General features: G+C 32.8%; 1 protein-coding gene across 3 annotated transcripts in view; it reads right to left on the reverse strand.

The window, feature by feature from the left end:
• Nucleotides 1-1,065: 1,065 nt before the first annotated feature.
• The window catches only part of LOC126821849 (RAC-gamma serine/threonine-protein kinase), a 38,342-nt gene continuing 14,262 nt past the window's right edge, over nucleotides 1,066-25,145 (reverse strand). For all 3 annotated transcript variants that reach the window (XM_050550378.1, XM_050550376.2, XM_050550377.2), the window contains exons 2-13: nucleotides 18,379-18,448; nucleotides 16,892-17,017; nucleotides 15,567-15,678; nucleotides 14,994-15,087; nucleotides 14,041-14,172; nucleotides 12,955-13,020; nucleotides 12,295-12,486; nucleotides 10,473-10,601; nucleotides 9,668-9,882; nucleotides 8,754-8,841; nucleotides 7,573-7,848; nucleotides 1,066-6,648 (exon numbers count right to left, since the gene is read on the reverse strand). In XM_050550378.1, coding sequence (XP_050406335.1) covers nucleotides 7,615-7,848; nucleotides 8,754-8,841; nucleotides 9,668-9,882; nucleotides 10,473-10,601; nucleotides 12,295-12,486; nucleotides 12,955-13,020; nucleotides 14,041-14,172; nucleotides 14,994-15,087; nucleotides 15,567-15,678; nucleotides 16,892-17,017; nucleotides 18,379-18,433 — 1,443 coding nt within the window. In that variant the 5' untranslated portion in view covers nucleotides 18,434-18,448 and the 3' untranslated portion in view covers nucleotides 1,066-6,648; nucleotides 7,573-7,614. The remainder of the gene's footprint in view (nucleotides 6,649-7,572; nucleotides 7,849-8,753; nucleotides 8,842-9,667; nucleotides 9,883-10,472; nucleotides 10,602-12,294; nucleotides 12,487-12,954; nucleotides 13,021-14,040; nucleotides 14,173-14,993; nucleotides 15,088-15,566; nucleotides 15,679-16,891; nucleotides 17,018-18,378; nucleotides 18,449-25,145) is intronic.

Here is a 25,145-nt window from a genome sequence, read left to right on the forward strand (position 1 = left end):
GTTAGCTGGTTTGGTAAACCTACGTTTGGGTATGGGTGAAACCATGTTTCGGCCACAGACATTAAAGGAGGCAAGTCTCTGGAAGAGAGAGAGGGAGGGGGAGAGAGATGGGGTTTAACATCCACTTGAAACAAACAAGGTCATTTCGGGACTAACATATAGTTAACTTTATTTCAATAATTCGTTTGCGCATAGGGGTCTTTAGCAGTGGGAGGAAACTAGAGGACTTGGAGAAAACCCACGAGGTTAGACAGACGACCCTACTTGTCATGTGCAACCGGGGAATCAAAACCATGCCAGTTGACTCAATGACAGACCTTATGATACAGCACGCACCCATTAATCATTCGGTCATTCACACCCACAAAATTTTTGGGACACCATATCTCTGTTCACATTTGTTGTGGGCATTTATTGGGTGAATTCCTTGATTGAGTTTGATGATTAACATTTTCGGCTAAAGCTAAGTCGACATAAGCAATTGTATTGGTTGGTTGATACGTTGAGACAAAATAACTTTGAATCTAATTTAGGGAGAGTGTTTAAACTTGGTGTAGTTTCACTACATCAAAACCATGGCTGAATTTAGTCATGAGCTTTTTTTCTGCTTAGGCTAAGCATAGATAAGCAGTTTGGTTGTTTGATGCTTTATATATAATGTGTTGTCCTTTGATTTGGGGATTGGGGACATCGGCCTTACTGTTGGCTCGTCAACTTGCAGTTTAGGCTTCAAAATTGATAGATAATAATCAATCTAGAAGTAAAATTGGGTTACAATTTTGTGTGGGTTTTTTTTTCTAACATTGTAGTTCAACATATCTTCTATCATATCTGTATTCTGCAGGTGCGAGTTCTGTTTGTATCAGTCAATCAAACTCTAACTCTAAACTAAACAGAATCACTGACATAGGCTTGGGCTTAAAGTCTCCCATATTCAAATTAAACACAGCCCTACATACCAATACAGACAATTTGATTGGTCAGAAGTCTTGTATGTTCTGAACACCAACTTAAATTAAAATATTATCAGATGTCAATCTGCTACAACATCAAAAATAATACAACATGTAATTGACATCTACTTTTAATCAGTTTGGATTATAATTAAACTTACTGAACACAAATGTTAATCATTTAAAGGCAAACAGTTTTATTTCATAGGTGATAACATACATAAAGATAGAACTATATTTAATATATAGACACTAGTCTGTTTCATCCAGCCAGACTCTTTCTCATAATCATTAATATAAACATACTTTATTGTCCAGCAGTTAAATTGGTTAGAAATGGTTGTGTATGATTGAAGTCCTGTATTTTTCATCTATTAACCATCAAAATTAACTTACTTTTGATTGACCAAATTCACCAGTATTATATCAACAGATTTTATCCTATATTATCGTCCAATAATTGTAGACTAAATGTAAGGGCATGAAATTTACAAATTAAAGTGGTAGTCAGATCTAAATTGACACTTAATATTTTAACATAAAAAAGGCGTATGAGCCATGAGGTACAGTGAGCCAATAAAATGTCAATCTTCATGAGGAATACATAAATATTTAAAGAAAAAATTACCCCCATTGGCACTAGTAAACACACAAGAATAATAAACGAAGTTTGTGAAATATATCAGAAGTATTAATATCCACATAATTAGATTTTAATTCAGACATTTGATTTGTGAACAAAATGTTTAGAGTGTGTTAAAAATTATTGATAATTTCTGGATATTCCAAATCATCATTGGAGTTTTGCATGAGGCAGGGTATGCTTTCTTTTTTTTAGAACGTAACCTTTGATTTTTGTTGTAATTTATGCACACAGTACACTGATACAATAACAAATCCAACATGGCCACTTTGACAGACAGAAGCAGGAATAAGGAAGTGAAAATACAGACCATGAATTCACACATGAACGCCCAAAATAACAATAAGTTTCCTTTAAGAAGAATATTTACAATAACAGGCAATATAATATACCTTTAAAATATTATAATATACATTTAAAATAATATTTTACATTGACTAACTTTATAACATACAGATTGACAAAAATAATCTGACTTCATACCCGAGTCCTCTCTCCTCAAGCATCACTATTGAATAGCCCAGTCTCGGTCAATTTGAAATCTTAAAGTCACATTTTGATTCAGTCAAATTTGTATATTAGGGTGTTATTACAGCAAGCAAGACCATTAATCAATGTAGTCATCTGACCCTGATGCAAATTAGAAACGAATTTTCAAGATTACACAAAATTTGATTGTGAATACTTGTGTATGAAATGTTTTATAATATGAGCTACATATTTAAATCTAAATAATCAGATCTAGATTTTTTTAAGTGCACCATTTTAACATACAATAAGGCCAAAATAAAAAATAAATGTGTTTACGGTTATCCAACCGACCCTATTTTTTGGGGCCAGAAACCCTAAACTTTCCTCTGATTTCCCACACCCCATCAACACAGGTATTTCTTTTCTCGGCCTAAACCAAGTTTTTTTAATACAACTATTACTACTATGTACACGTACATGTTACGCCAGAAGTCAAGAAATAATCAGTCTGTGGTTGTTTGTCATTGTCCTATTTGGGTAGAGAATATTGTTGGGCTATTACACAGCTTTGTAGAAACATTAAGGTTCAAGGCTAGAAACTTAAGCAGACGACTTCATAAATAAAGCAGAGTAGACTTATTTTTGAAAATCCATCATCACTGTTTAACATCAGGGATGCTCAATTGTTTTTTTAGTTCTGACGATTCCAAATTAAAAGAAATGCTACCGAGTGACATGGAATAGAATTTCGTAAAAAATTTTATGGGCCCTATAACAGATGTGTTCTTTCTGACCCTGTAACTGATGTGGTGTGAGAGGAATGTGAGTAAAAATTCTTTCAGGTCCTTAACAGATGTGTTGTGAGTTAAAGTTCTCTCCGACCATATAACTGATGAGGTGTAAGACGAATTTTGAGTAAAAGTTCTTTAAGGTCTATAACTGATGTGATGTGAGTGGAATTTGTGATGTTATCAAGCATCAAGAGTATCCCCACAGTGTTAATCAATGACGATGGACTAGCAAGCAAAAAGATAATTCTGGCCTTAAAGTAGAGATTTAGAAATGTAAATATATAAAGCAGCTCATTATAGTATGTATTTAAACCATAAACTTTCTCTCACTGCTTATAAATTAAACTCAAGAAGAGCTGGAAATGTATACATTGAGAGCATATATACTTGACTACCCCAATAACATAACATACAACATAAAAACTTAGTGAGACAACATTGTTACTATATATAGAATTTTATATACATAATTATAATTAAATAATTAACATATTCATAGACATTCTCTCAACAAATCAAAATCTCACTTATATTATGCATCTTCAGTAATCCAATGAATAATGTATACCTGTATTAAGATGACTACAACATACACAGTTTCTCTGATTAGTGAAGACGCAGTAATGCAGATTATAGAAAATGTTTGCAGATGTTTTAATCAATGCTCATGATAGCTTTGGTGACCTAAAAAATATTAATAGCAATGTGGTCAGATTTTTTAGCTCAAGGGGCAATATTCATGAAAACTTTAGAATACTGAGTGTTCATTGGCTGAGCACTATAACCATAACACAATTTTTCGCTCTGGGCCGATGAAAAGGCTGCATTCTTAAAAAAGTTTACGTTTTCTGGAAGAAGGACCCAGATCAATGCAAAGATTTTTGTGCAAAAAAGATAATCTATAACTGTTTACATTGGTTTGTTGATTAATACATTGTTATTGAAGACAGGAGAATCTTTATACAATAATATATCTCCACATACCAATCATTAATTATCACTCCTTGACAAAGAGTACATAGCACTATCATTATACGCCATTTATTCATAATATATTATCAACATTACAGATATAATATTATGATAATAATAATAATAATATTTTATTTACAATTACACATATAAATGATATATTGCTAATAATTAAAGCATATTTAACAATAAAACCACGATGAGAACTACTTTGGAAATAATAAGGAATTTACAAATATTCCCCCCCCACGGCTTGGGGACACTTAAGTACAGTACCCTCTGTCTGGAGGGTCTGCAAGAGATTTTTATGTTTATATTTAAAGTCATACAGTTAAACAAAAGAGTCATCCCCGAGGTCACAAGTATAATTGTGGATTTAAATGCAAATCAAACGCCCAAATCAATAGCCATATTCCTGAAACTATGATTACGTGTATTACATGCTTATTCACCATTGCTCGACTTACTATGGTAAAATGGGTCCAGAAGACTAATTTTGTTTCATCCGTATATGTTAGACAATCATGTCCACCAGGATTCGCAACTAACAGTCTGGCTACAAATATGCTGAATTGGACATCAGGATGAAGTGAATCAAAACTAGATATTCCAAAACTATTGACTGTACTGAGAGTACAAATATTACTAATTAATCTCCCTTAATTGATTACTTAATCCTACACCTTAGTATATCAATAGTCATCATGTACCGGTATTTTGTTATCAATTGATATATTTGCCTCAAGACACCTACTTGCAATTTTTCTACAATTGCCAATCAGATTGACATCAACTATACAATTCCCAAAAGATTAATCTATTCATGTTGCACTGACCTGTAATAGGCTTAATAGAAGTACCTATTAAAAACACTGCACAGATTTTACCAATGGACACAGTGTGGCTGATAATGCTCATTGCCATTGCTTCAGGAATATGATAAAATAGTTTACTCTCAAAAATGACTAATAATTCTTTTTTCCTAATGAATAAAAATATATAAGTAATACTTAATAATTACTATTAAAACAAAATACTATAATATGTACATTCAACTACATATCTTATGAAAAAAAAAATGAAATCATAACAAATGAAAACCTGGACAAAATTTATAATAATATGCCATGAACATATTGTTTAAAGATTTAACACTTTATTATTGTTATTGTATCATTTGTTTTAAACCACAAAAATGTTAACTTTTTCTTTCGTTGTCATTTAACCGAGATTTCTCAAATTTATACATTTACAACAACCTGTGGTGTTTTCAGATAACACAGTTTGATACTTCAAACATTTTGTTGGAATTGCCTAGAAACTAAACTATAAATAAATCAAATTATTCATTTTTATAATAAAACATTAATACAATAACTCCTAGTTACTTATATTATTATGTATCTATGACTTAAAGAGTCCACTGATTTACTGTTCCCGATACTATGATATGAAGTGGACCCTATAAACACCACCAAAACAATAATTTTGACAGTAATTATTATAATATTTTGATTTCAACTCATTCTACATTAATTAATAAACTAAAACTAGAGATAGTCAATGGTCCACAAATTAATATACATTCAATATCATATGCCTGTAACATCCAATTAAAGTCTCTCAATGTCATTGAGGTATTGTTAATCCCTTGCAAACTATAATAATGTGAAAAGTTGAACCCATAAAAGGAATATCAGTCCAAAAATGATTAATTTCTGTTCAGTACATGTATAAAGACATGATGAATAAAAAATACTTCAAACATTCTGCATCCTCTTCAGAAGGTATAAGCCAGATATGATCAGTGCCACCTATAATCTTTTGATGGGCCTCTTTTTTATCTGATTGAATCCAACCTGGCAGATTATTTACCGTTTATATTTTGATTTTGTTTTCTTAATTAAATGTTAAATCATCAATACAGTGGATTAAGTCGTGGAAAATTTGATATTTTCTGAAAAATGCAAATGACGCAGGCAGACCACCATGACATAGCTAATCAGATTTTTGTATTTTCTACATTCTAAAGTGAAAACTGATTAATACAGTATTAATTGTAATTGTGGAATTTATATCTACCTGAAGTCAGGTGTACACCATGGTTTTCACTTCCAGCTGAAATTCCAACCATGGCGTACACACAAGCCTGTTCACTATATTTTGCCATTTTGTAAAATTATAAACTAATTATATACCATCTGGCAGAACATGCTTAAAGATAATATATATATACCTCATACATTTATTATAGCATTAAAAAAAATATTTATGATATATATGTTTATCAAAAGATTAACATATCAATAATATCATCCAATTATTAATCAATGATAATAGTGTATTACAGAGATGACATGAAACTGTAAGGTGATAATCAATTTCTGATGATTCATTGGTTGTTGAATAATAAAACCCCCGAGATATCAAATATTAATTAGCTCATGATTGACACTAAATCAATTAACACTGTATGAAAAGCAGATTATGGTAAACAAATAGAAAAAGCCCAATAGGAAATCCAAAGGTGATGTAAGAAAATTGTTTCATTGAAGAAGAGATTTAATATAATATTCATATTTCCTGAGCAAATGTTTTTAACTGGGATATATATAAGTTGTTGATGATATTAACGTCCCCCACCCCACTTTCTCTCTTCCTGACTAATTTAATTGATATTAATATCATCTTTATATATAATGATATATATATAATGATATTATCATCTCATCAATTTGGGATATATTGGGTGATATTTAACGTGTATTTGGTGATAATACAATTTTCTTCCAGAATACAGCAATCATAGAGCTTCCAACTACAAAAGAAATAAAAAAAGAAAAATTAGTAATGACAAAAATATTAAAAGATCCAAAGAGCTGTCTGTCAGAGGTAGGGTGACCCACCATAAATAAATATCTCCATATATCTCGACAATTACGCCACAATACTTATATATATGCCAAGCCTCAAATCAGTTCCACACAATTATAGTCACTAAATAAACGATCATGTTGTACTTAATAAGCTATGGCCATTAATCACGTATAAATAATAGACTGAAAACTGGTTCCAAGAGTCGTCCATAACATCCAGACACTTTTGAGTAAAAGATAGGTTACGTGCCCTTGTTTTGAAATTAGTCTCGCTTAACCAGTCTATCGACCATTCTACGTCTGATTGACAGGTCGGGATAATCAAGACTACTTTTTTACGAAACATAACAGAAAGCTAGAACAAGAAATTGAATTTAGAAATAAGCACGTTAGGTAGCTCAACAATCGTTTTAAGAAGCTTGTAAAAGTAAAATGAAACTACTGCTAGTATCATGTTCTTGCCTAACCTGAGTGTTTCAGAGATATTATTTGTACTAAACCAAAAGATGCCGCTCTTAACGGTACAGTTAATGATAAAGCGATTTAAAAAATGAAACGAACGTAATTTCTAAATCTGCTGTAATAACCAAGAAGCTTAATTTTACTGCTATTCAAAATCGTCAACAATAAATTTTTTACGGCTGTAATAGTTGATAGATTTGTAGAGAATTGCATGTGCCATGGCTATTTATAGTATCATAGTGTCAGAAAGTTGGTCTCGGCACGGCGAATGTGCACGCTTCAGTGGTAGTCTCGAACTATCAGCGGTGGACTGTATTTCTGTGAGTACATGGGCCACCCTATCAGAGGTGGAAATGATTTGATGAACTGGTAACTTGAACAAAACTTGGGCTTTATATACCTACCAAATAAGTGTATATTTTAATGTTGATAAAGGTGAAGAAGGATTATGTTTGCCAGGAATATTCGAAACTCATTCTACTACTGCCAAGACTTGTACGACTTCCATGAAATGAAAACTGTTCAAAATACGGCATCTGTTCCTCCATCTCCTCGGCAACTGCTGGTAAATGACTGTTATGATGAACAGGAGAGAGTGTGACAGATTCGCCAGTAAACGTGTCGTCAAAATATCGTGTATCTGTTTCTGAAGTTACTTGAGGTTTAAAGGGAGGTTCAATCTATAATTAAGATAAATCAGTAATTCAGAAATAGTATGTTAATTCATGGTGCATGCAAGTTATTAATCCCTTTTTTTCTTTGAGTGGTGACACAGTCATATTTTTCATTTTCAGGGTGATGGCTGTTCGGATAACACTAATGGAAGAGAAAGACTTTTGGCTATTTGAGAAGAAATATTCCATCTTAACTGGTTGGTTAACGTAATTCTCTCTCTTTTAAAATTAAAGGAGCTAAACATCTTTAAAGATATATGTAAGAGTTAATCTTCCTATTGCTAGTCTTTCTTTTCGCCTCAAATGTTATATAAATGATTAATTAGACATTTATTCACATGACAAGCCCATAATTAACTCTCTAGACCATTGGATGGTTGTGATTTTCATTGGATTGAAACCATTTATTTAATAATATAAGTCAAAGTTGGATAATAAAGACTTTGTTTATTATCAAAACAGTGGTACTTGACAATTAAAGACTATACCGTGAACAATTCAAAGCCTGATAACTTCGCTCAGAACTGTCAGCTCTTTATCTAAATTTTAAATAATGCAACTTTCACTACAGTAATGATTAAAATGAACTGGATTGATCTGGTGTGTTATTTCCATTCATATTGGTGGAAACACTGGAAACCCTATGCCATAAATTGTATTTCAAAATATTATGTAGAAGTTGGTTTGATCTGTTTTCTAATTTTAATCTTGTTTTTAGCTTAAACTAATCTACAAAAGATGATATCAGTTCGAGCTCCTAGTTTTAAATGAAAACAGATACCAACTTCGCAATACAAATTAACACAGATTTAATTAAATCCATTCCTTTATTTTGTACCTAAATTACAAGGTTGAAGAAATATTAAATATGTTTGCACCCCAAAAAGAATTATAAATAAAATTGTTTTTACCTTTTTGTCATACAAATCTTGCCAATTAATAGAGACAAAGAATGGATGACTTATAATATCTTGTACATCTTTTTCACTTCCTCCCAATCTACAAAAAAAAATTATTTTAAATTACATCACAAAAACTGAATTTGCTTCACATTCTAACAATACAAAAATATGCACTAAAACAGTCCTTAAACATGCATTATGCAAGAGCAAAATCTGCTTATTACAAGTCTTTCTTTAGGCCTGAAATGTTATCTAAATTATCAAATAGACATTAATTAACTTATCCAGACCATAATAAACTCTCGATGTCAAGGTTAGCTTTCGATGTTGGCTGGATTAGATTCCTATATGCCGCTAACGGCCACTGATAATTAAATCAGAAAAAGTGGATAATCGAGACTGCTGTTTATATTTATGATTTTAGTAATGATGACCGAGACTATGCAAAAATTTCACCCGCTTCTTTCTCGGCTCACAGTGGATCAATTTGACTGAAATTTCCAGCAAATTACCTTTACACTATCTAGTTTTTTAACTATTATAGCGACAACTGCCATCTCTTTATCTTATCTCCCATAATGTATCTTTAATGGTTGTCGCTTTGTGAATATTTAGGTGAATAATAAAAAACAGTCTTTATACTGAATAATATCACTTGCACATTGACAAGACTATTACATCATAAAGGGCAATAACTTTGTAAGTATTTATCAGAAATTGTTTATTTATCGCAATGATCATGAAAAACATAAATTTAAATGATGGCTTTTGCTATAGCATTCACAAGTTTGTATAAAGTGAGCATGGAAGATAACTCTAGAAGTAATTACACTAATCTGAATCAATAATGTGAATAATGCAGTGCTCAAGGGCAATAACTCAAGAAGTTATGAGCAATCGCCGATCTTCAATTTTGAGTTTACCTGTCTTTTGGTGATTTTATCAATAAACCACTTAATAATGCTTTGGCTTCTTCAGATAAATTTCTTGGGAATTTGACATTTTGTAGTAAAATAAGTTCAAAGAGAACATCATGATCACGATTATAGAACGGCAGACGTCCACACATCATCTCATACATAACAACACCTGTACCCCACCAATCAACAGCCCGACCATAGTCATTATCTTCCAGTACCTACAAAACATTACAAGTACATATAAAAATTTACACACCATTGCCCAATCCCTTTTTCAACAGGAGAAGTATGTACTTATTCACAAGAAAATTTATGTGAGCAAACTTACTACTTGCACAAATTGTTGCAAGATGTCATATTTTGTATGTTAATATCCTGATTTCTAAATAAACATTGTGAATCTTGTACAAAGTTGTGTCTGTATTGTAGCAATAGTTCTACTGCTATTAACATATTTCATTGAGTATCTTATGTCAAATTATTCCATTTTACAAATCTTCTGGCCTTCATCCATTGGTGAAAGAAGTATACGAGACAAATATGATTATCAACTCCATGGTAATTGTGTATCAAGTGTCACAGTTTTTCGTTATATCCATTCTGCATCACTGTAAGGGGGAAACACACCAGAAAATTCAAATACCGGTATAGTACATGTGATCCCCATGTTAGCAAGCCAACATCCTACTCACTCAGCCATTGTGGCTCTCATCATCAAGAGTTATCAGAATCACAGTAAGACAAGAATTCAGAAAAGTAAATCAACAAGCTGGACAAAAGCGGAAAAAACTGACTAAAATAAATTTACCTCTGGAGCTAGATATTCGGGTGTTCCACAAAACGTGTTTGTACTGGCCCCAAAAAACATTTCTTCTTTACATAAACCAAAATCAGCAATTTTAATATGTCCATCTTTATCCAGTAGTAAATTCTCTAACTACAAAATAAAAATATAATATAAATTTACAGGTGTGTTATTGATTAAACATAATTTTATTACCTTTCATACTTTTCCTCCTTTACCCAAGTAGGCTATGTTTCATCTGCAGAATAAGTGTGATATGGCTAAAAATTATTGGCAGGTCCAGGATACATTTAAGAAACAAAACTGGTTTATTTGAGGTGCCTGGATAAATATCATTTATATATTTGCTGAAGTCACAGCAATAATTTTTGTAAACATACATTATGCAAGATCTAAATCTGCCTATTGTAGGTCTTTCTTTGGGTGTTAAACGTTATATAAACTATTAATTAGACATTTATTAACATGACAAGACCATAATAAACTCTTAATGACATCTGATGGGTCTAATTTTCATCAGATTTGAATCCGATCTGGGTTTTAATGGCTGTTGATGATTAACCATAAAAATGGGTAATCGAGACATTGTTTATTATGGTAACAATGACAATCTTGGCTACAGTGTTATTAAAATGAGGATTTCTCAGCTCAGAGTGAAGTAATTTGACTGAAATTTTCAGCATATTCCATTTATATAATCTATTTTATAACTATTATAGCGAGAACTGTCAGCTCTTTGTCTAATCTTCCATATTGCCGTTTCAATGAGTTTAAACTATTTTGAGCCAAGAACATGTTTATAAACAGATTTCTCCGTAAGGTTTGTTTATCTATGGTATAGGTATGCACAAGATAGTTAATTTTACTATCCAGCTGGATACCGGATTCGCCACTCAGACTCATTATCCAGTGCACCCCTACTGTCGTACATTGATCATCTTTGGCCCACTTTCTTTCCATATAAAGGTTTTTGGATTTACAAATCAAGCTCTTTTTATTTATTTGTTTTTTTTATTATTATGTTAGATAATGACTTGTGAAATCTTGTTGAAACGTAGCAGTGTAATAACTATTAGTAATTGTTATTCATCAGTGCTTTAATTGATAGTAAGATCTACGTTACAGGAATTAGTGATCCTTCGATTATCGGTTTTACCAGTAGTAATTGGCTGATAAGGGGCCTATCCATTAACAAATAATTAATATCTCAATAGATGTTATGTATGATTCCAGAGATAACAATGTCATATATCTACATCGTGGGTAATATTTTTATATGTCACTATCAGGAATTGTATTGTATCTGAATAGTGTTTTGACTAAACCCTTTAGGAACTTAGTACATGCAAAACATTCGCAATTCAAGTTCCCTGAAATAATATAGAAAAGTTTTGTAGCTCATTTTCAAAACCACATGGCTAAAACTGCTGCTTTGTAGACTATCTCAAACCACCCAAGTCATAGAACTGTTGCCATCTATTTGAGCAGTAGTTTCGAGCAATCCACATGATAATGGGTTAATAAAGAGAGGGAGAGAAATAGGGTTTAACGGCCACTCGACACAAACTAGGTCATTTCGGGACTAACATATGGTTTAATTTTATTTCATTAATTCGCATGCGCGTAGGGGTCTTTAGCAGTGGGAGGAAACCGGAGGACCCGGAGAAAACCCAGGAGGTTGGACAGGCGACCCTACTCCTTGCCACGTACAACCGGGGATTCGAAACCACGCCTGTTGACTCAATGACAGGCCGTATGATACAGCACGCATGTGCTAACCATTCGGCCACCCAACCCCCCTAATTGGTTAATAATGTCCACTTACCTTTAAATCTCTGTAAACAATATCATTTTGATGTAAATAACCTAAAGCTGATATGATTTCAGCACCATAAAATCGTGTTCGATCCTCAGAAAAAACACGTTCCCTTGATAAATGAAAAAATAACTCTCCCCCATTGACATACTCCATCACAAAACATAGTCGATCGGCTGTCTGGAATGAATACTTCAATTGCTGAAAAAAGAAAATTGTTAAATAAATTTGAATTCATTATAGAAAGGTAATTGATACATCATAGTTGTTTTTGTCTCGTGAGCATAAACAACATGAATAAATATCAAGTTAATCAAAGAGAGATGGGCTTTAACATCTACACAACACAAACTAGGTAATTTTGGGACTAACATATGGTACAATTATATTTCAATAATTTGCTTGCACATTAGCAAAAGAAGGAAACTCGAGGACCTGGAGAAAACCCAGAAGGTTGGACAGGTAACACTACTCCTTGTCACGAACAAGTGGGGAATCAAAACCACGCCACTTTAATCAATGCCAAATTTAAGTTCTAAAGTGCACGAGTTCAACCGTTCTGCCACCTATGATAACTTTGGCCTTTAGAGTTTACACAAGTTATAGTAATAACCGGCCAACAGTGGTGATGTAAAGTATATATATGAAACTATACAAATGACAACTTACTGTTAAAAATGGATGTTTTGTATGTTGTAATACTCTATTTTCTGTTAATGTGTGAGCTACTTCATCCTGGAAACAAAAAAGAAAAATGTATATAAAAAAGGCCAGATTTAACTATTTCAAATGATACTTAAAGGGACCATTCCAATTTTAACAGTCTTAGAAATAAAAGTCTGTGTACGTATGAAATTTAAACACCAAAATGTTGAGAAGTGGTGTATTGAGTCGTTTGGACGTGAATGTCAAAACTGCATATCCAGACACATAATCCTTTTAAGATTTTGGGTCAATCTTTTCATTGGGTGACCTGATAATCTATTGTCGTTCCTTTAGAGGTCTATACAGTGCATGACCCACTTGCTGCACTTGATAACAAAAGGTAAATTTCACCTACATGTTATTTTTATAAAATGAAAGTCTAGTTTTATTCAGACACCGTATAATACAGCTAGGGACACCAGCCTCCATTTCGAGATAAGACTGATGGGTTTAAGTTGTTTGAAAACATATCATGTATATTGAGTTAGTTGCTCGACCTTAAGGTAGAGGATTTTAAGGGCTTTTAAAACAAAATCAAGCAGTTTTATTCTCCAAAATATAATCGAGATTGGCCCTTTAATTACAAAATGCAAGCTGTGTAGACGTGAGTATTGTGGAATAAACTCATTTATTGGACATTACCAACAACGGTGTACCGATTATGCTCACTAACAACTTTGTTGTTTCCCCACTGAAGTGATAATATGATGTTGAAATGAAATGAAAGAGAGAGAGAGAGAGAAATGGGGTTTAACGTCCACTCGACACAAACTAGGTCATTTCGGGACTAACCTATGGTTTAATTTTATTTACATAATTCACTTGCGTGGAGGGGTCTTTAGCAGTGGGAGGAAACCGGAGGACCCGGAGAAAACCCACGAGGTTGGACAGGCGACCCTACTCCTTGCCACGTACAACCGGGGATTCGAAACCACGCCAGTCGACTCAATGACAGACTTTATGATACAGCGCGCGCACGCTAACCATTCAGCCATCCAACCCCCCTGAAATGAAATGAAGAAACATGTCGGATATTGATAGAAGTCTTACCTTAGCAATAATGACAGCTTTTTTTAGTATTTTGATAGCATATAACTGGTTGGTACATCGTTCTTTACATAAAATAACTTTACCAAATGTCCCTTTACCTAACACTTTTAAAAATTCAAAATCCTCCAGTGACTGAAAAAATAATAACATCCAAATTTGATTAAAACATAGTTGATAAAAATCAAAATACTGAAGAAAACTCATTGACAGTATTTCCAAATCTTCTGTTTCGATGTGTATATATGTCAATAACCGGAACTTGCAAGGACCTCAAGATATAAATAACATATTCGTTTGTGTTTTGGGACATAGCCCTTACATGTTTCTGTTGAAAATTAGCTATATGTCTATCATTGGTCATAAATTTATGTGTCATGTGACTTGGAATAGGCCTCATAATGTAAGTAGAGTATTTGAGAGAGAAAAATTGGGTGTAATGTCCTCTCTGTTAGTTAAATAACTCACTTTTGCACAAGGGATCTTTAGTAATGGGAATAAACCGCAGAGAGAAAGGGAGAGCGAGAGAGAGAGAGAGAGATGGGGTTTATGTCCATTAGATCATTTCGGGACTAACATATGGTTCAATTTTATTTCCATAATTTGCTTGCACATAGGGGTCTTTAGCAGTGGGAGGAAACCGGAGGACCCGGAGAAAACCCACAAGGTTGGACAGACGACACTACTCCTTGTCACGTACAACCGGGAAATCGAAACCACGCCAGTTGACTCAATGACAGACTTTATGATACAGCGCGCACGTGCTAACCATTCAGCCATCCATTCCAAGCCCCCACAAACGAGATAACCCCCCAACCAGAAACTTGACGATGTAAGTTAAGTAACTCTGCTCCTTGTCACATGTTCCAAGAGTTGGATTAAATACAGGACCCTTGAATTAAATTAGACCACTTGGCCAAGTTTATTGATATCATAGTTCATCCCCGTAAACTGACCTTTTTCTTGGCTCGTTCTAACGGTGAACACGCTTCTTCTTCTTCGACTTTTAATGTTTCTGATACTGACTTAATAGCCTGGATCCACTCCTCTCTATTATTAACATAAAACATTTCAAATATGAATTGTGTAAAAATAACATGTTTAATCAGGTCATACCATTGTGTTATTTAGGTCAGTGATGTAAAAGGGATCTAGGTCAAGGTATAATTATCTGAGTTGATGAGTAGTTTCATTTTGAGTTTACTGTGTCGATAATGGAACACTAAATAGGATACTTTGACAAATAAGCCAGAGTCTATTTCTGTCGTTCGGCTGTACTTTAGACATGAAATCATCCATCTGACTCCATGTAAATTATCCAATAAGACTGTCGGTTACGGTTATGTTTGATTTAATTAACATGATACGAAACACTAGATTGTTAATTGTCGAAAAAATTGCATTGTCTATAAATGACACTTGTCAACAATTTGTCCCTAAATTGATAACAGTAATTTGGCAAGAGTAGTATTACATATTATATCAATAATGATATAGTGTGCAATGATCTATCTATAATGTTTTCTCACCTTTCCTCTGTACTGTCTACACAGAACATTCTTTCTACAACTGTTGTCCATTGTAAACCTCGAATAATAAATGTGTTGGGTTTTGGTCTCTCTAACTTCATTAACTGACAATCTGTGAAGTAAAAGTTATAATTAACTAGTCAGGAACAAAATCACGAAATAATGACCAACACATTTTCAAAGAAATGAAATGAAATGAGGTTTAACGTCCTACTGTTCTGCTCCGAACTGGGCTAATGAAGACGACATACGCCATACAGTGTGCTATGAGGGAAATTTTGCCCGGACAGCGGCACTACGGCCTACTCTTATATCGAATTCCAACTGTCAAGGGATCTTTTACGTGCACGCCACTATGTACACAGGACCTCGGTTTTTCATCCCATCCGAATGACTAGACAGCTGTCCTTGTCAGGCCTTCCGTCCTGCACCACTGACAAGGGGGAACCACACTGGAAAATCTGGATGGACTTTCTCGGCCAATGCAGGGATAGAATATCCGACCTCCGGGCTAGTGAGCCAGCGTCTTACCCACTTAGCCACCGTGACCCCCATTTTCAAAGAACAGTGAGGGTGAGGACCAAGGACAATGACTAGACGGTATCCATGGATGCCTGTAAGTGTAACGTGGAAAGTCTTTCAAAAATAACAATAAACTGAAATTATTAAATAACTGGCCTGAATCCAAATCTCTAATTCAAGGGCAAATAACTCATCTGAAATTGATTTTCTATCAGTACGTATAATACAAAAGATTGGGAAACAGGCGTCAAACAGTAGCAATACTCATTAATTCACACTCACTAGTTAGGGAGCCGTGGCTTAGTAAGACATTGGCTCGCTAACCTTCAGGTCCTGTGTTTGATCCGGGTGTTGGCCAGGAAAGTTCATCAGGATTTTCCGGTGAGGTTCCCCCTTGTCAGTGGTACAGGACGGGAGGCCTTGTAAGGGATAGCGTACAGTCATTCGAATGAGATGAAAAACCAAGGTCCTGTGTACACATTGACGTGCACCTAAAAGAATTCTATGTAAGAGTAGACCATAGTGCCGCTGTCCAGTAAAAATGTGCAATAAGTACATGTAACTTGGACCCTTTAAGTTCTAATTCTATTCTTTCGACTAGATAATGTCTAGAGGATCCATCAAGTTCTAATTCTTTTTTTCCAACTCTAAGGCCCCCCCCAGATGTATGTTGCTCATAGACCCATAAAGTTCTAATTTCATTTTGCACTAGACAGTATCTTATTTATACTGCATAGTAAAAGTACATTATGAACTTTACTTTACAAGGATAATCTAAACACATATAAAACTAACTTATTTACCTTTGACTGTGAAATCGTTAAGAGGATCGCTAAGATCCCCATTTTCAGGTTTAGCACGAAATCCTAGAAAAGATCCATCTTGCCGAAGTATAAAATATCTCTTTCTCCAGTTTTTAATGTGCTCTCCTGAAAAATATTATTTAATTTATTAAACAAACTTGGTATGTGTTATCTACGAACCAGACTATATATTTACAAAAGTCATTTCGACGAAAATGTTAAGAACTACAGAACTTTTCAGTATTCAACTGAAATCAAAAGACGTTTCCAAGAAAATGGCCTTCAAAGTTTAAGAACCACAGAACTTTTCGGAATTCAAATATTGGTCTAAATATACCAAGTTTGGCATTTCCAAGTTTTATAGTTGAAGATAAAAAACAATTACCTATCGTGGGCCCAGACCAGACTGTTCTATGTCCTTTAATAAGAAACAGAACTGTCTGCATCTCACAGAAATGGTAGAAATGGCACAATACAAAAAGTTAAAAAAAAACAACAACTAATATAATAATTGTTATATGAAAGTAGATCTTGGGTGTTTAATCTACCAAACAACCCATATTTCAATTTCCTCCAAAAGTGATTCTCAGGTAATGAATTATATACATGTAGTATACGCATGTACTGCTAAATATTTCCAAGACTGCGCCGAATTAACTTCTCACTAAATGTAGTAGGAGTGGGTGGAAGAATCCCTGAAACAGCACAGGTCAGCATGGACCTCAATGATAAAATAAATAAAATCAGTATGTTGATAGGGGATTTTATTTTTAATAAATTTGGGTGATTTACTGTATGGAAGAGCTGGATGATTGATATGCCTGTTAACTTGTAAGCTTAACTATTAAAATAATTGGCAATATTCCCTGTCTTCATTATGTTTTAACATCTCTAGCTGATTGTGATCATCATTTGAGGTATTTTTTTAATCCCTTGCAAATTACATTACTGTGAAAAAAGAATCTCTAAAAAAAGGAATATCAGTCCAAAAATGGTTCAATGCCGTTCTGTATTTTTTAAAGATATGATGAACCGAAAATTTGTCACCTATAATCTTTGCTAAAATCTTTTGATAGGCAGGCCTACATTTAACCTGTCTGAATCCAAGTCAAACTATTATCTACTATTGATATTTTGATTTTGTTTTCTGAACTAAATGTAAAACAATCAATTTAAGTATATTTTAGTTGTGGATTAAGGTATAAAAATTAGATGTCTGAAAAATGCAAATGACACTCAATGGTATTAATTATAAGACTCAACACATAAATGGAAAAATTCTGTTTTTACATTGCTAAAACATGAAAATATTTTACTGTAAAAACAGAATTTTTCCTGATATTATATATTAACGATTTACTGTACATAGCTAAATTAGTCGTCCAACATAACTTGCTTTCTTCCTGAGACAGCTAGGGATAATGGGAAGATCCTAGTAATCTCATTATTACCCTAAGACTAATGTCATAATTAAATAATATACATACCTCTCTTGGAGAGATATCCTTCTTTTACAACAGCTAAGCCCTCATCAGTGTTCATCGCCGTATTCCACTCCTATAATACACAAACATAAAACAAATATTATTATTTTATTGGCCTCTTCAAATCTTATTTATTAATGTGCATGTTTTAAATACTGAAATATTGCAATTTGCAGGCATTTATTTAAAGGGGCATTCTGTAAGATTTCGATAAAGAACTGGCTGTTCTTGCTATGGTTTAAAAATAGATGATGAAAAATGAATATATTATAAATTTCATTCCAATTACTTTATTCTGAGTGATTGTTTATTATTGTACATTTAGGAACGGTACTGAACAAACACAATTAAGTCTTGATTATCCATTTTATCGTTAAATTTTTAAATCTCAAGGGTATTCTAATAGATTTGAATCTCTGCCATCTGATTGCGTAGAGAGTTGATAACGGGCTTGTCATTAATAAATGTCTAAATAATAGTTTTTACAATATTTGAAGCAAAAATAAACACCTGCAATAGGTAGATTTAGCTCTTACATAATGCATCTTTAATAAACATTACACATTATGATAAATTCTTGATAGAAATGAGGTGTTCTGAAACAAAGATAAGGATGCATTCAACGTTAACAACCCTGCTGCAACTGGTTGTATTAAAACCATTCTCATTTAAATGACAATATTGGTGTATCTGTTATCACTCGTCACATCAGTCAGTTATATAGAGGCATGACTTGTGTTATCCTTTGGCGTTCGTCACTTCCGATTCAGGAAACCTGTATTACTCAGCTACCGTAGCAATCATCTCTGTGTTAAAATTATATTTGGAATGTGTTTAACCAGCTCTATCACATATGTGATAATGACTGGCACCAATATTGTCCTTTAAATGTGTCTTTTTTTGACTAAAATTATGCAGAGAATATACAGAATGACCATAATTTTGAATTGTTGATCAAGTTTTATTTTGCTTTTTTATGCTTCAAAAAAATAGAAAATTGTTTTTGAGATTGAATTTAATAATGTTGGTTAAATCTGTCGTAAAAACCTCCCCTTTTTTTACCCCCCCCCACCCCCAATATTTTATAAGTGCCCTGGTGGTTATTACATCATATACGGAAAGTACAAGATATAAATAAAAAGTGTATTATTATTGACCTCGGCATGTTATATCATTATACCCTGTTACTTTCACTGACCCTGGTCATTCACCTCAACTCATCAACACAAAACTAAATTTTTACAGGTGTACTATATATATAGATACTAATCTATCATTATCGTACAAACATACCCTGGGTCTTTAAGCCTTTGTTGCCTTACCTACATGTCAATAAGATCTTATATGTAGTGTATATAATATATACATACGTACAGTACATATAATTAATTAGTAGTACAGGATATTTTTAATGTTATCATAAATTTGAATCTACATACAACTAAACTGTTACCTGTACGTAAAGGGCAAATAAACAGCAAATAATAGGATCTTGTTTCAGTCGTATTTGTCATGCTTGATCAACAAGAAAGTTCATCAGGATTTTTCAGATGGTTTCCCCCTTGTCTGGTGCAAGACAGAGAGCCTTACAAGGAGAAGTGTTTAATTATTTGGATGGGACGATATACAGTAAACCTCCCATAAGTCAGATTTGTATAAATCAGATCTTTGCTCAACTCGGATCAAAATGTTCGATCCATTTGATCAAATTCAGGCTTTTTTCTTTCGCCTAAGTCGGATCGCCAGTATGTTCAGAATTTCACGGTCAGTTGTGTTCCGATGGTCTAAAACGCGGTTAGGTATTCCATGCACCGCGTCCCAAAATACTTTCTTCTATCATTTTGACCCAAAGCAGCCTATTTGACGCGGAGCAATAATAGAATTTTCCCAGAAAATTCAAAACTTACTGTCTGCTGTACGAGACACTTTGCGGGAAAATTTAGATGGCGACAAAATGGAAGTTATCTACTCACACATATACAAAGAAAAGCTTGAAATGTGCATTTGAATCAATTATTATCGAGCTAAGATTGAATTTCAGTCTTCGGCTAACTCGGATCTTAGCTTAACTTGGATAAAATTGGTCAGTCCACTTAGATGGGGGTTTAACGTTCACTTGACACAAAATAGGTCATTTCAGGACTAACATATGGTCCAATTTTATTTCAATAATTCTTTTGAGGAAACCGTAGGACCCTGAGAAAACCCGCGGGATTGGAACCACACCACTTGACTCAATGACAGATCTTGTGGTTTCACATGCAAGCGTTAACCAATAGACCGCCAAACCCATCCTTAATGAAGTAAGAAGTATGTTAAACCCAAGCTAAAGACCACCACATAAACACAAAATCATGCAACAAAACAATAAATTGATCTCCAATAACTGGGAGAGATGTTAATTAACTCGGGTTTATTTCAATTAAATTGTATGGTAAAAATTATACAGTAAAATAAAAAACACAACAATAAATTATGTAGTTCAATATGTTGGTAACATTATATAGTTTAATATGTCATATTTTTCATATATTATTTTATAGCCACAACAACTGTCTTTATGGCATGGGGAAATAGAAAGGCAGACATAATGAATACATGATAAGGTTGATGACTAAAATTCAAGGAATGTATTAGAAAACTTGGGCCATTTAATAATTTAATGTTAAAATCGAGATTTTGTTTATGATCGTAGCAATGTTACTTGACAATAGAGACTATCTTGTCAAAACTTCAAACACTCGTTACTTTGTTCCAAATACAGTAATTCTGATTAAAGCTAATTATCTAAATCTTACATATTGGACAAATATAAATTGAATAGCATTGCTATATTTCAAAATTTTTCATTGAAAGCAGGCACCCAAATAATTGAAAGCTTAAACCATTTCTGTTAAAAAACATTGTGCTAAATGAGATAAGTTAAATCTATATGTTTTAATTTCTAGAAATAATTCTTAGTTGTAATGTACTGCTATAGAAGACAATCTACAATAACAATAAACAAAATTTTGGGTTGGGAAATCAATTATCACACTACAAACTACAAATGAAAAATGAAAGTTCTAAGGAATTTGGTAAATTTAACTAAGGGAGTATTTTGAAAGATTTCAATAAATATATATCTATTTAATTATAATGTCTAAAAACAAAAACTGAATGAACTAAACAAAGGACAGTCTCTATACACAGGCACTTGAAGGGATTAAAATAAAACTTCTTACTACTGCTTGACTATATATTATAGTATATAATATAATATATAGTCAAGCAGTAGTAAGAAGTTTTATTTTAATCCCTTCAAATGCCTGTGTCTCTATAGTACTGAATGGACTAAATAATGGAGAATCTCTATATTGACAACAAAATGAATTAAATATTGGACAGTCTCTATGAACTAAATAAAAGGACAGTCTCAATATATATATGGACAACTGTTCTGCATGCTTAATTAATAAAATGTGAACAGCTACTAATAGTTTAGCTTTATGTAATAATCCATTTTCCTTGGCAACTATGATCTTCTGAATTGTTTTAATATATTCAACTATAAAAATTCATTAGGAATTAGCAAAATATGGAAGAATTTATATGCTTCTTTAAAGAATAAAATGTTTGCCAGGAATGCCTCAAGTGATCCATACCTACGTATACCTACGTATATTGTATTATTAAAATGTCTGATATTGTAAACAACTCAATATGTTCTTGATAATAATCTGTAGACACATTTGAACATCAAGTCTTGCTTTCTATTTACAAATAAGTATAATACTCTACACTGGATAATCATGACTACCAGTTACAATAAATCAATATTGGGAGAGAAAATCCAGTTACGTAATTAACACACAGAAAATAATATTGACTGGTCAATGTACTGAAACAAAATTCTTGATAATAAAAACATATCAACAAGTTTTATTTTAACTCATCTGTACTGATGTAACATTTTCAAAATAAATATTTAATGATTAACTTCAAGTCATTGTATGGAATTAAAGAATGTATTCTGAATCAATTATTCTAAAGCTGCTATTGCTAATCATCACTTGGGGAATTTTGAATCCCTAGAAATTACAATATTCTGCAAGTTTAATCTCTAAATGGCATAGGTACTCACAGTAGCTCAGTGAGTAAAGGGTTAGCTGGACAGGAGGTCTTAGAATAAATCCTGGTGTTGGTTTCAATGCGTCAGTGGTATGGGACAGAGGGGCTGACAAGGAAGGTGGTCTAGTCATTTGGATGGGATAAAAAAAACGAGGCAAAATTTCCCTCATTGTACACTGATCTCTTATATCAGTTCTACTCAAAACTTTCAGCATCCTCAGCAGATGATTTTAACAAACCAGTCAAATCTTTTGATGGGGCCCTGTTTTTAATCTGATATTGAATCCAAGCCGGGATATTACCTGATATTAAACTAAATCCAAGCCAGGAGATTACCTACATGTATCATTGATATTATTAGTACATTTCAGCATGGACTTATAAATGAAATATTAGATATTGACCGATAAATGCATAACTGGGACCTGCGACTTGAAGCTTATATGTTGCTTGTTTAATGATTGGTGATATAGGATAATAATAGCACGTAGATTACCATAGAAATATGATGACAGTGCTCAAAAATAATACCTGTCTGTAATAATAATCTCAAAATGATATCAAATAAAAATATTCAATCTTACCATTTGATACAAGTTAAAAGAACTGCTACTCTTTCTCAACGCCGAGTTTTTTGAATTTTTTCTCATTACCATACGTGATTTTTTTTCCCAACTTGTGAATGAATATTGAAAAATATGACGCAAATATTGCATTCTTTGATTATACTTTTATTTAATTACACATTTTATTTGAGAAAAATAAATCCTGATAATCTGAAAATCCCATAGGTGTTTGCTAGCTCTAATATTAAATGAACACTTGTTTACTACATGTATATATAAGCCTTTCATTGTGAATCCTTACTGTATTACTATATTTAGTGTAAGAATTGGACAATGAGATATATTTACAATTACCGGTAAATTGTTCAATTCAGAAAAATATTTCCTTCAAAGACATGAATAGAAATTAGAATAAGGAAGCTTACCATGTGAAATATCAAATATATCCTTGTTCAGTAATAAGCACAAATAAATAGTACGCTTACTATATTTACTATATTACTAATCGTACAGTTGGGATAATAACCATTCTGTCAGTAAGCAGGCTTCACACTGTAGCCTTGAGATGTTGTTGACCCTATCAAGCCTGTATGAAGCTCTGGGCTACAGCATACAATTATGGCACAACTATATATATATATATATATATATACAGCTTTGCTACACGGAATATCCATAAGTCAATTACGTCATGTTTATACGTTTGAATCCAATAATAATACCTGACTTCCATGTTTTTTTTATTTAAAAATGCATGTCAATAATAATAGGTGTGTATAACCTCCTGCAAGCAACTAGATTAGAATATTATAAGTGGAATACAAACATCTAATTATTGATTTAGTAAATTAAAAGTTGTTTATATCAATATATATCATCCTAATCTGTAATTAATGATCATGGCATTATATAATAGAACTATTACTTGTCAATAATAATCTCTGAGATGATTCATAATATCAAACAAACAATTTTTTTCAGTGTATTGTACTATTAGATGACAGAAGTGAAATTAATTCTGGGGTTATACAAGTACTAAACTACCATGTGAGTAAAAGGAAGTATTTCAGCTTTTAAAGATACTTTCCCACAAAAGTATTTATAGGGTAGATATTTCCAGAAATAGTATGGCAATTTTGGTATATGGAAAGTAGAGACGCCCAATAATACTAGAAAAATACTGGATTCCCTGATAAACACCCACGGGGCAAGTACTGGGCAAAAATGATGTCTGCCAACTTGACTCTTAGGAGCACTTGTTATTTCTTGATCGAATGGTTAGCCATTGTGGGAGCAGTGAGGGTTTAAATTTACAACAGACTCTGTGATTAAACGGCTAAAAAAGAGGTTGACAGAAGATAATCCAAGACTTTACTTAGACATGGTAAATGGACAACAAGTAACGACAAATACAATCTGTAAATGGGCCCTCCCTCAATCAAGTTACATGACAAAAAAGTCCAATTAAAATGGTTTGAGAGTGATTTTAAGCAAATGTTTGATGGGTAAATTAGTTTGAATATGTTTTTTTAATTTGATGATTTTAAATGTGAAACAAACAGTTTTTCCTTATGGTCTGTCAGGTTTGCAATGCTAGGTAGTTATTTCTGTCCAGGGCCGAATTTACTCATCAGTGGGCCCACAAGTAAAACACTTTAAATATAATTATAAATATTAGCCATACATTATGCAAGAGTTAAATCTGCCTATTGCAGGTCTTTCTTTAAGCCTGAAATGTTATCTAAATTATTAATTAGACATTCATTAACTTATCCAGACTATAATCAACTCTTGATGCCATCGCTAGCCTGCAATATTTAGTGGATTGGAATACATTTTTTGAAAACTAATTAAACGTAAAAATGGATAATCAAAACTTTGTTTTTTTTCGTAGCGACTTTAGTAATGATGATTGAGGCTAGCCTAAAATTCAACAGCTAATATCTTGGTTCAGGGTGGATCAATTTGACTGAAATTTTCAGTACATGTATATTCTATTTACATTATCATTTTTTTTTATAACTATTATTAAGAAATAGCATTGTGATCAATCTGTGGATTAGCTTCCTTAGTGAAGTTCGGTTTCATGGATGG

Source organism: Patella vulgata, chromosome 5, assembly GCF_932274485.2.
Source record: "Patella vulgata chromosome 5, xgPatVulg1.2, whole genome shotgun sequence".
NCBI lineage: Eukaryota > Metazoa > Mollusca > Gastropoda > Patellidae > Patella > Patella vulgata.